This window comes from Dermacentor variabilis, chromosome 3 (assembly GCF_050947875.1).
Source record: "Dermacentor variabilis isolate Ectoservices chromosome 3, ASM5094787v1, whole genome shotgun sequence".
NCBI classification, from domain to species: domain Eukaryota; kingdom Metazoa; phylum Arthropoda; class Arachnida; order Ixodida; family Ixodidae; genus Dermacentor; species Dermacentor variabilis.
In genome coordinates this window covers 104,937,891-104,951,135 of record NC_134570.1, presented here as the reverse complement: position 1 = coordinate 104,951,135, position 13,245 = coordinate 104,937,891, and the positions used below count along the sequence as shown (strand labels likewise).

Below are 13,245 nucleotides of genomic sequence, written 5' to 3'. Positions count from 1 at the left end.
GATGATTTGGACGTCACCGCTTTCGTCACGGCGGGCTCGACGGTATAAATGTCAGACCAAGCAGCATGACGTCATAAAGCGGAGTGCACAGGCCCGCTATTTACAAGGTCCCGGACCTGCTCTTTCGAGGAGCGCTCGTGCCGAGAGCGAGGGCGGCGTGGCGTCGGTGCGATGCCCTCTGCCGTCGCGAAACACTTGGCGCCGTAGTGCGGCAGCTGGTGTTCACTCTCTCTCCCTCTTCTCCGTCACGCTGCAGCTCGCGACGTGGCGCTGCAGCCAATGGCAATGCGAGTATCGGTGCCGTTTCACTGTTGAAGACAATAAACCCCGGCTTTGTCGCTCGATGGGACATTTGACACTTTCGCGTCAAAACACATTCACACGCTCTGCTTGTTTATCGGAGGTCACGTTAGTTTGCATAAGTGGGCAAGTAAATTGCTGCCTTGGGAATGAAACACGTTTTGTGCAACTCCACACTCAAGGCTTCAATGACGCAGTCAGCAAGCTGCGTTGGCTGTGGTCATACATTTTGCTATATATATAATTCATTCAGTCACCATGGGAATGATGGGTAGTGCATGTATTTGTCTGATCTTCGAGCTTGTGGCTTCGTTTATTATGCTTTATCTGGGCTTAGGTTGGGTAAACTTCAAAGCAATATACGCTTTTGGGGCAAGCGGTCTCCGCTATGCGGCTCTACCTGGCTTCTTTAGTGCAGAAGGTAATAAGACTGTGAATGCACGCATAATGGCAGCCAAGTGCAATGGCTCCGCTTGTCTGTGCGTCTTTGGCGGAATATTTTTATACCTGGATTCTGTGCTAGATGTCCTGTGCTCGAATCCTACCCTCGGATAAGTTTAATTATGTTTATTTAGTTACTTAAAACACAGTGCTTTCTTAAAAATGATCACCTTGCAATGTAATGTGGTACCCATAATTCCCATGCTGGCTCAAATGCTCTGCTGGCAGCTCCACCAGCTCCTGTAGATGCTGGCGCCAAAGTTTCCTCCAGTAATTTTGTGAAACTCTGGGGCTGCCGCAATGACCCGAAGGTGTGAATGGGAGTCACGTGATGCCACTTTCTCTGTCATAGTGCTAGCAGCTCTGGAGTCACCTGTGGTGTCCCTCGAAGACAATCACGTTCATGTTGCATTTCCTTCTGTTTGAATTTTGATTATTTGTGCTGCGAACACGACTATGCACAACCTGCAAAGCTATCAACCCCCACCCCCTTCTTTCTTCTTCTTTTATATCTCTCTATTTTATCACTTTAAGAATATACGTGGAACGAGACTCTCAGGTGGGGCACTTTCCGGCCTAGACAAGCAAGTAAACCCTTCCCGCGGCTACATTGCGACACCACCATCACCGCCCTCACCCCTGGTGCACATGTGGTACCTATCAGCCGATTTCCAGCTCTTCCTGGTCTCTCTATTGGTGGTGTCAATATTTAAAAGGTAAGCGGGTCTTACAGCCTCATTGCAAATTTACAAAATAGGTACTGACGCATGTCTTCGAAGAATTGCTGTAGTTTTGTGTCCATCGTCTGCTAGAGTTAGGTTCCATGATTGTGTCGTGTTCAATGATTCTGATTTGTTGGCAATACGAATTGACTGTGAAGAATCGGCTGTGAAGCATTGGCTCTGAGAATTGGCTGTGAAGTGCTTGTTACCTTGGATTTCAAATCATGTATGGTTGCATTACAGGTATATTACTTCTGCGGCCAAAGGCTATGCATAGAAAATGCACCGCGTCTGATATTTTGTTGTCTTTTACGTGGTTTATGGGGTGTACGGTGAACTTCACAACGAAGTGGGCACGTGATAACTGCGATGTGTATACGACAATTAAAGTAGGTGCTTGGTCGCATTATATTAACGCGACAGCATTAAGGAGCTCATGTCGCAGAAAAGCCGGTGTCGTCGGTGTCGGCGGCGTTGGCCGTGAGCGATAAATCCCAGCAGGCACTTCATGAATAACAAATAACTTGCAAGATGGGCTGGGTGGGAATCGAACCAGGGTCTCCGGAGTGTGAGACGGAGACGTTACCACTGAGCCACGAGTTTTTTCCTTTATTTTCGATGCTTCAAAGCGGTACAAAAGCGCCTCTAGTGAACGCGGTGTTGCCTTAGAAACGAGCTGTTTCTAAGGCTCAGGCGTGCGTCGCTTACTCAGGCGCACATTTCGTTGTCGCGCCGAACGCTGCGTTGCTCGACGCTCACCGCGTCCGATGCGGGGCGCGTAGTCGCTGCGCCGTAGCCCATTGTCTTACACCCCTTGGCGGGTCGACGGGAACGCTGCCGCGTTCCACTCTTGAAGGCGAAGCTTAAGCGTCCTCCAATTTTTCATTATATTATATGGGAGTTGGAAAGCCTAGCTTTTACTCAATGGGGCATGGCGATGATGATGATTTATTTGCTTCCCCTTTAAGACGGGCCGGTTACAAATAGTCACCTGGCCTGCTTGAATTAATCAGGTATGGTATACATGCTTTTCATCCTACCATTTCTATATGTCTCCTTAATCTTTTTCTTTTCCTCAAAACCTCTGCCTACCTTGTACCGCAGCCTATGCCTGTAACGGATCCCGTCATCTCAATCTCTTCCCTGCTTTTTTTACAAATTTTTCGAATCTCTATTGCCAACTCGACTGCTGACCTGTTGATGCTTCAGTCCACTTTAAACCCAAGTGCTTCTGGAAGGTGTAAGTTACCGGTACGCTATGGCACCTTACTTGCACCTGTGGTATCGGTACTGTATCCTATCGCCACCACGGGCTATGCATGAAAACCCTACACCTTACAACCTACGGGATAACTGCAGGAGGTGTCCTAAGATAATAAAAAGTGCAGTAAGAATACCAATTTTATTCTATAATCGCGCTTAGCATTCCTAAGCAAGTGCCCTGGAAGCATAGTTGTTCAATGAGAGTTTACGTAATTGGCCACTGTGACAAGTATATGACAGCAGATGTTTGTGTTGCGGTGCGGCCTGCCTAGAGAGAAAACATTACGGCAGAACTCATCTCCCGATGACTGTCGACGGTAATCTGAATAGCGTTCGAGCAAGGTAGCGAACGGCCGTATTCCTGGAGTGACGTTGATTTAACGCGTGTAGTGAAATTTCCGAGTCTTTCGTTCCTTCGACTATGCGCCACTTGCTCCAAATTACTCCGAGTTTGCCCCACTTTGCTTTAGCATACGCTTTCCGAGGCAACCTATCAGCATGGAGCCAGGACGGTGAATGTATGATGCTGACACAGGGACGATGGAATGATGATGCAGGCATGATATCAATGGGAGGACAAATGTGGTGTAACGACAACAGCGTGATGCCGCCGCCGTCAGGACAACAGATGGCGATGATAGTACGACGAAAACCGCAGGAATACGCGGTAATGACGACCATAACACGACCATGGCGGCATGACGACGAGAGTACGGCATCAAATTCATGATATCGTTTGTCTAACGATGACGCAATCGCAACGATTGTACGACAACGCAGGCATAATCACGATTTAATAATGACAGAATGATTACGATACAAGCACAAACTAGAAATGACGTCGAAAGATAAACGAAGGTGGTATGATGATGGCGAATTGACGACAATGGAAGGACGTTATGAAGCGGTGACGATGGGGAGACAACTGTGTGACGACGATGGTTCACGGCGATGGCATGATGAGAGCCTGATGTTGAATTTAGAATGACGACAATGTAACGTCTGTGACGGCGCTACGACTACGGTATGACAAGGAATGCAGGACGACGACTGTACAACGACGACGCGTTGACGACGATGGCTTGACAAAGCCATGAGTACAACTGGATGGTGACGAGTGTATGATGACAAAGACGTAACGATCCCTGTACGATGGCACCTGCATGAACCTGCTGGCGTAGTGACGATGGCATGACGAGAGTCGGATAACAAAAATGGTGTGACGAGGATTGCGCGTCCACGACGGCATGACAACGGTCTGACAACGGATGCATGATAGGGACTCAATGACGATGACGGGCACGACAAGGGTGGCATGATCATAATTGAATGACGACAGCATAATTACGATTAGCGTCGACACAACGAGGAAGGCGGCATGACGCTGATGGCACGACGACAATGGAATAATATCACTTAAGTGATGACAATGATAAAATGACAGAGTGAAGACGATGGCGTGGTGACGATGACATGACGAGAGTAAAATCACGAAGCAGGAATGACGACAATGGAACGACCACGACTTCAGCAAGTCCAGGAGCACTTAAGTGGCCCAAACAAAGGGACAACTTGAACTTGGTCGACGTAAGGGGCTAGATGGATGGATAGGTGGATGGACGGACGGATAGATAGATAGATAGATAGATAGATAGATAGATAGATAGATAGATAGATAGATAGATAGATAGATAGATAGATAGATAGATAGATAGATAGATAGATAGATAGATAGGCTCACTACCGCTGAAGTAGGCAAAGAATGCTATTCGCATTAATAACGTGGCTGCCAAATGGAGGGATGCATTTGGCTTCCACGCACAAGGAGACTGGCACTAAAAGTATTACGTTCAATGGAGTATACGTATGTTACTCCCAGAGAACACTGTTTAGAATGCACAAAACGCGGCTGCCCCAATTGCATCTGGATAATTTTCTGAGGAATAAAAATATTATACGGCTGCTGTCGTACTTTATCCTGACAGGGAAACATGTTCCAACTATTCGAGTGACATGGTGCTCATCCGTTAAATGCGTGAATGAGTAATGAAAACAAAAAAACAAGAAATAATAAATAATAAGAATACTGTGAAACCCTGAGTGGCGGAACGCGAGCCGACAACGCTTGCAAGCAATTTTCCGAGTGGTCATTCGACTATAGCAAAAAAATAAAATAATAAGAAATACGCCTAATTCTCAGAAAACCAACTACCGCTTTCAAGCACGAAAAAGAAAGTTGGTCCGATTCGCCAAGTAAAAGCAGCTGCCGTATTAACCGCGGTGTACGATGTAGTGCACGTTATTTTTTTTACAGTCGGAGGACACTGGCCTTAAGCACGTTCGTCCTGCTCTCTGGAATTGGCTGCTCCTTTGGAACGTGGGTCGTGGCGAGCTCTCATGTGCTCCCGTTCCTCATATTTCCTGGTCCCCGTTTAAAGTAAGTGTCAGAGATGATTAGTCGCAAGCATTGACAAAGTATTGACGAGAAGGAAAGCCTACTGCTCGCTTACTAACCAATAATAGGAACAGTTAATGAAGTTGGCAACGGTACACATTGAAAATAGCACTGATTTCCCGACTCCTTACATTTAAGTACCTGTCTTTTTTGCATACAGAGTTAAGCTAGCGGAAAGGGATGATGCTTGAATCGGAGCGTTTAAAGCATCTCGAAGAAGGATAGACAGGCGCAATGTTTTCACAACGTATGTAGTTAGAATGCTAGAAGTCATCTTGAATGTAACAGTGATTATTGGCTAGGTTACTTGCTGCCTACTATGAGAACACACACTTGTTTTAAGTCACCGTTTTCTTGTTTAACATAGAGTCATTCGTACCTCAGTTCAAACTACTACTCGTGCTTCTAACACGCCTTCATCGTTTTCATCGAGCCGGTTTTTGACAACGCGCCTAAAACGATGAAAAGCGAAGGTTAGCGCCAAGCTCTTCATTGGTTTTCATAGCTTTGCCATTTTAGGCTCTCAGTATCGTTCCATCTAGGTCTCAGCTATAAGTTAAAAACGTTCTCAAGTATTTCCAACTTGCCCAAATAAAATAGCGTTCCATGTAATTATTCTTACTTTCCTTAACGCTCATATATATTTAACTGGAACTAAAGGGAAATTGACAATGTTCCACACATGTTTAATGTTTAACCGGTATACTGTTTTGCGCGCCTCTACCATGAAACCACCTTTAAGTATGTCAGAATACGTAGCGTACCCTTAAACATTGTTTCAACTACGTACCCGTGAAACAATGGCCCGTGCAATGGGTGATAGTCTATAGAGCACTGTTCAGGATAACAGTGGCTTTTTCACTGATACACGGTTCTACACATTTGTTCTTAGGGGCACTTAAAATGTACGGAAATACAATACAATATCTAATACCCTCCAAGAGCGGTCTTTAAATAAATAAAGTGCATTGATGTGATCTGACTATTTCGTGATATTATGTGAAACGCCATTCCATTACTTAAGTGAAAAACATTCGCGAACATTTCCAACTTATAGTGAAACCAGATTACGATAAAACAAAATTTCTCGCTTACTGAACGCCATTGCGCAAGACGAACGAAAAATTCCAACAATGAGCTGTAGCCAATAATAAGCATGGAAGGCAGCAAGGAAGGGATGATTAAATATCGATCAATGGCTTAATTTTCTACTGCTCTTTTGGGGTTCAGACAATGAAACAAACTAAGGTGCGACATTTAATAAACGTAAAAATTTATGCACAAACACATACTAGTCTGGCTTTCGAGATGCACAGTTCAAAATTTTGAAGCATTTGCCAAAACTTTGCGTCTATATATAACAAAATATTGTGGTCGGCCTCCTTTAGTGACATGTGTGCCTTGCGTTTTGCTTCGTTACAGTACAATGACAAATACGCTCGACAATTTCTACCTGCACCCTTATTATCACGCTGTATGCTACTTCAGTGGCTGCATAGCATTCTTTCTCGTGGAAGGCTTCAGGCAGCGTAAGATTACCAAGGTAGGTCCAGGAATCCTTTTTTTATTCGCCTGTCTATTCTTACAAACTCCAACATGCTATTAAATGGGAAGGGAAAGTGTAAAATCAGCACCGAGATAAAAAGAAAGTCCTTGTCAATTCCTCAGAAAGGAAGCTTCGTACTGGAGAAATAGGCTACCTGTTCCGGTGATTGCACTGCGCAACACTGCTTTTTCTTGAGGCAATAATTTTAGCAGGGTAGCGAATGAGGGCCCGTATTCACAAAACCCTCTTACGCTGAATTTATACTTAAGACAAGCTTTCAGGCTATCTTGATGCTGAACATATTAGCTATTACGGGCGGCCACTGGAAAATATCGCTTACTAAGAAAATGCTTTGTCAATTTGGCCAGAAGGCTCCGGCAGATGGCCGAACGATTGCTAATTAAAGGTCAGTTGATATCACTGGAACATGGAATGATCAAACCAATCATATACCTCGTCGCCTATTGCTGTCTCTCGCAGCGAGTGGAAACTAGCAAAATTGGGATGGACTAATTCGTTTATCAGAACGTTCGTACCATTGACAAAGTAATCGATCGGGCTACTTACGTTCAACATCAAGATTCACGTGAATGGTTACCCGTTGCTGTGCTTCTTGACATGAGAGGAACATTTGGGAATGTTGCTCACGATACCATACTTCATGCTCTTGAATCAGCTGGCCATGCTTATGGTGCGTGTCGCCGCTCTCGCTACCAATCGCACATGAAATTTGTAGACGCCGAATATGTTCCCATCTCTCAACACTGCTCATGCCATGGTTCCGAGGGGGTGCCCGTGAGCCTCACAATCAACCCTGTACTCATCGGTCTTGTAGGAGGCCTTCCAAAGACTGTCATGTTAATGCTGTAATACGCGGATTGCTTTAGCGTGAGCGCGTACGAGGATGCTTACATGCCGTTAGACTTGCGCGACTTTAGTACTGATATACGTTAGCGAAGAAGGTCTTGAATTGTTATGCTTGAAGCCATGTTTCAAACCATGTTTCGTCATGTTTTCTGCAATACTCCTGAGGAGCTCGTATGTAAAAGATAGGGAACCATGTATGTTTATGAAAGGCAAAAGATATTGACAAATGTTTCGTGCTTGCGTCTATCTAAACAGTGATATTTTATGTTACCTTTCGTTGTGTTGTGCGAGTTGTTCTATGGGCTCTATGGTTTCGTTTTCCGTCTTTCGTTCCCCTCTCCCTTCCTCTAGTGCAGGGTAGCAAACCGGAGGCTTTAACTCAAGTTGAGCTACCTGTCTATCTCTCACTGGCATCTCTCTCTCTTTGTTTCTTGTGTCAAAACGACTAACGTGCAACCTCTCTTGGTCCCAACATCTTACGTATCCTTGATAAAATAAACGAGAGAATATCAAATATAAGAAGACGCGTGTATATTCATGTCCCCACCTTGGTTAGCACAATATTGTTCCGCAAATTTTGTCCAGAGTATGCAGATTGCGGGATGGTGCCTGTCTGTCAGCTGTGGCCTGGCCTCTGTGTTCGCTAAGCTTCCCTGGTACCGGAGTGCGAACCCGACCACGAAAGAAGTAACCCTGATTGCTTCATTCTTTGACCGCATCTTCTGGTCGGTCTTCCTGGTCTGGATTACGCTGGCGTTTTCGTCCGGCAGAGGTGGTAAGGATCATGCAACTTTCTTTCTTTCTTTCTTTCTTTCTTTCTTTCTTTCTTTCTTTCTTTCTTTGTCTCTTTATTTATTTATTTATTTATTCTTGTACAGGAAGAGAAACAGGCGAAAGGCTACGTAGCCTAACAAAAGCTTCTGCTCGAATACAGAGTGGCGTGCAGGTCAGCATGCACACTTTTGTAACATTTTATCATCTATTAACACATTTGAAAGTAACAAGAGGAAATATCATAAGACAAACATAATAAAAAGAATAATAAATAATTTGGCATGTCCGTAGGAATTTGGAAAACGGGATAAGAAGTAAATGCATATGCGTTGGCGAGCTCATTTACAGCCATGCGCACTTTGACAATGCCACCTTTACACTATGCTGTAGAATCAGTTGTAAGGTTGGTAAAGCTGACGCTTCATGCTTAGTTCTAAGCAAATGAAAATGTTGAAAGGGCATGTAAAAGGAATTAAAATTATAAGGTAGTAGCGACACGTAGTAATTTGTGTTGAAGATCATAAATGAAACGAATGGGCACTTTAAAAAATTAATGAGAATTCAACTTTATTAGAGATTGTCTTTACAATTTGTACGAAGCACGCTGCACTTTACCTAGAAAAGTGGGTGCGTACCTCATGTGTAGTGTGTTCACATCCTTATGTAGTAGGAATTTTTGGAATCTTGCTAACATGGATGCGGAAACGGTGCCGAGGACCTTGAAAAGTTAGCAGCGCACCTTGCTTTTTCGTGTCAGCCACGTCTTACGCAACCAACGCTTCTTCTCTCGCCATTTGTCGCGAATGCAGAATATTGAATGGCCGGCTAGCTACGTGGCGATTCCGTAGCGCCTGAAGGGCGTGTAGCCGTGAGAAGGCGGCACGCTTCAAACACGTCTCAGGGATGCCTGCGTTGGTTGACACGGCGGGAACTCGCGATGTTTGTGAAAAACGAAGCCTCCTCAAACGCATTTTCATGCGTTCTTTTCTTTTTTTGAAGCGTACTTAAATGAGATTCTGGCACATATTTAGATGGCGCCGGTTACCCTTAGTCACAGAGAAAACGGAAAGAGAAAGCACAGCAGTCACCGAAAAGATCAGGCTGGTGCCGAAATCATCGTACGTACCAAGTTCCGATTCAGTGACTGCACTAAGCATGATTAAATGCAACGCACCTTTTCACTTGACCTACAAGACCACACAGTGGTGACGCTGATCTCATGCGAAGGGTTAAATGTTTTGCAAGTTACAACAATACGACGAAAAATAAAACCATTGAAAGGATGTAGGGAAAGTTATTTGTTATACTCAATTAAAAAGTAGAAATAATAAGGGAAAGGGAAGTTAAAGTAGACGAATAGGCAGCTTTCTGAATTTGAGAGGCGAACACATGTCCTTTGCATTAGGCGTGCAGTCCTTCCTCAATCATGCCACCGCGTCCGTCATCCACCCTTGAACATGCTTTTGTATTTCTGCACTCGTGCGATATTGGCCTGGAGAATGCTAGCTACCGCCGATCACGGCCGTGGCAGCTACCACATCCAGGGATATATTCGCGTGGCTCATGTTTCTACCGTGTGCGAGAATACGCAGTAGATTATTTAAAGTCCTGTTGTGGTACGAGGTGTACTTTGGTGATCCTCTGTGCTTTTCTGTTCGTTGGCCTCTTCCCCATGCAGGGTGCCAACCAGAGCGACCTGCCTGCACGTTTACACATCATCTCTATCTCTCTGGCGTACGTGACTGCTTTGAGAGGAGCTCAGTATCTTGCTTCAGGGCCTATGGTGTATATTATCAATACACTTTTCGGGTCGTGAGGGGCAGGAGAAGTTCAGGCACTGTCGCACTTCAGGCACTTCAGGCACTTCAGGCCCCTGTCGCAATGCTGTAATTGCAATCTTCACGCGCGCTAAAGAACGCTGCAAGCGTGGGGCCAACCGTAATGTGTACAGACGCCTTCACAGCGTGATCGCCAAGTTATGCGTGACTAAAGGAAACATGGCGTACGGTCACGTACTGCGCAATCATATGTCGCTACACCAACAACTATGCTACAGAAAGGCCGCAGCATTGAGCAACGGCGAGAGTTCCATGAGTCGCTTTCCACATCCCTCATTTAAAGGTCACCGATTTTCGCAGGTCGCTAAGAAAACAAATAAAGTAAAGTCGCCACATCTCATCGAAGACTTACAGCGTACAATGGAACTGTTTACCTTTGCAGGGTGTTTGAGCAAGTTCCTGTCCTGGAATGCCTTTGTGCCTCTGAGCAAGCTGTCGTTCTGCGTCTACCTCATTCACTTCCCGTTTATCCAACTCATGCTGCACGCGTCGAGAGAACGCATATTCTGGTCTCATTTCAATGTGGTAAGTTGACTTGCATTTAGAACTGACTTTTTCAGAATATCAGGTTGGTGGTCAAAGAAGCATGCTGCAATTTCAGAAGCGTCGAAATGCTGCAATTACTAGTAACGCTCACGTTAACGACTGAGGCCAGCGATTCCTTCGATGCGTTTTCTGAGATGTCATGTTAAGTAGATTGCGCCACTGGCGCTGATGTCCACAAGTTCATTGCTGCCCTCGCTGTCTTATTGTACCATTTATGCTGCGGCTTCAGCACCTGGCGCATGCTCCAAACGTAGCCATTGCTATGCTCTGCCGAGGTTACACGCCTATTTCTGTCGGGCTAGAGTATTCCGGTGCGAAGTTGCATTATATTCATGCCACTGCAATTATTATTTGTGCTTCAAACTTGCAATAATCAAGGTGACATAGATCGAAAGGAGAAAGCGGTGACTTCTTTCAACACTTGTATCCGATCCACGTTCGGTAATATTTCAATCAATGTGCTGAGTTGTAACAGGACTCGGTAAACAGCGTAAGTGGTCCGCGAAAGTATGCGAAGCATTCTATAGGCCAATCTGACTTAGTGTTGCTTAGGTATAGAAAATAAATGGCTTGGACAATGGTATGTTGTGCAACTTAGATGCACTTTTAATGTCACTTCGCATAAGTTCCACTCAGTGGGAAAATATTGCAAATGTGCACGAATGATTGAATTCTGGTGTTTTACGTGCCCAAACCACAATTTGATTATCAGGTACGCCGTAGTGGTGTACTCCGGATTAATTTGCAGCACAAAGATATCTTTATCGTGCTCCCTATGCACGGGACATGGAATTTTGCAAATTCGTTCCACTTACTTTATGGAATGTTTTTGTGGAAAAAGATTACGAACGATGTATAGTAGCAGAGGGTAGAAGCTCCACACTCGGAAGAGCCGACGCTAGAGGTAGCTTCTTCAACGCCTGTGCCCATCTAGTAAGTGGATAATTCCTCTCGATTATGTTTCTACCAGTTAGTAGGACCTATGTAGAACTACAGATTAAGATAACGACTAATTGTGCTTTTAATATAGGACTGCGTAGATAAAGCTGTGAGACACCGTAAGAAGTGTCTTGGCATTGTGCTTTCGGCAAGGCACCTAAAGTTTTAACAATAGCAGGCAGTTATTTTACAAATTTTGTCATGAACGTGCCTATGCCAATACATTTGTTCATCCACATATATTCTAAGGAATTTGCTGTTCGCGACTTTTTCAAGTGTCACATTATCAAAGAACAAGGTTCTTGTTCTTTGTGTTCTTAGTATTTGTCATAGTGTTCGTGTTATAAATAAGTTTTTTCCCACTGCCCGCATGGAGCCGGCCGCCCCGCAGTCAAAATGAATGTTTATTTACCGGGTAATTACCATTAGCATGCAGAGATTCTTCGTTCGCTGCTATAAAATGCTAATGTCCCTGCTCTTTATTTGGCTTCGGTTTTTGAATATTCTCATATACACCGGTGGGCACGCAATCAGCTTTATCGCAAACTGTCCGACATCTTCGCTTGCTTTGTTGAAAATGTATTTGGTAATGCAAGCATGCGATGGCAAGCATGCGATGCGAGTCCCCGGTCTCTCTTAAACGCATCGGTGTTAAGAGTTTGTCACTTGTTTTGCAGGTCACGCTGTGGTTCGCGACGCTGGTTTGGAGTTTCCTTCTCGCCTATGTTGCATTCTTGGCATGCGAAGCACCGTCAGCGATGCTGTGTAGCCTCATCTTCGGCAAACTTATTGGGAGGCGAAGTGCGCCTAAGCGGTGGCCTACAAAAGAACCCGTCGAGTGCGATGCTAAGCAACCGAAGACAATGGAAGGCGCCGTTTCTTCTTGCTGCTAACCGTGCGAAGGGAACCTCAAACATTGTTATACGCAAGGTCGCCGTTTCTGTGAAGCAGTGCAGTAATTTTTTTTAGAAGTGACCGAAGCTGGGTGTGTGAGAGTGCAGTGACGCAAAGAGAGAGCATGAGAATGTCTACAGCACTCGTAGGTATGTTCCATATTCAATAGGAAAAACCCGCATTGATCCTCAGTGGCGATTCAGTGCCTACGACATTTTGCGGCTGAACACAGTGCATACGCGAAATGTCCCAAGCATTTTGGTTAAGACGACCCGAGGTGGTGACTATTAGCACTTCAAAAGAGGACCTTCAAAGCACAGGTACACAGTACAAAAGTTTGTAACCTAAGGGTGCTAGTTGATTTCTTTAAAAATAAAGATGAAAACATTTGACCAACCTACTAAGATTTCGTGACAAGTAATAATGGCTACACGATAACACACGGCACGAAAGCTGCGTGAAACAAACTTTCACAGTTTGGCGAGCCTACGAAGAACCTGCCTTAAGGTGCCTCAAAGCTTCCCAGCCGTAAGTGCCACATAGTGGTTCCTTGGTGTACCGCGTCCCTCCTTCCAAGGAACGCCGTCCACGCTTCCTTAGCCCCGGAGGTCACTGGTGTACCACCGCCGCAGGTACCCACTACCCCGTTTGGGGATGGCG

The 13,245-nt window shown here is 45.0% G+C and overlaps 1 protein-coding gene across 2 annotated transcripts in view; it reads left to right on the top strand.

Moving 5' to 3' along the window:
- LOC142576129 (nose resistant to fluoxetine protein 6-like) overlaps positions 1–12,934 on the top strand; it is a 40,809-nt gene extending 27,875 nt beyond the window's left edge. For both annotated transcript variants that reach the window (XM_075686089.1, XM_075686090.1), the window contains exons 11-16: positions 1,276–1,457; positions 5,041–5,163; positions 6,604–6,724; positions 8,180–8,369; positions 10,589–10,731; positions 12,369–12,934. In XM_075686089.1, coding sequence (XP_075542204.1) covers positions 1,276–1,457; positions 5,041–5,163; positions 6,604–6,724; positions 8,180–8,369; positions 10,589–10,731; positions 12,369–12,584 — 975 coding nt within the window. In that variant the 3' untranslated portion in view covers positions 12,585–12,934. The remainder of the gene's footprint in view (positions 1–1,275; positions 1,458–5,040; positions 5,164–6,603; positions 6,725–8,179; positions 8,370–10,588; positions 10,732–12,368) is intronic.
- The last annotated feature ends 311 nt before the right edge of the window (positions 12,935–13,245 follow it).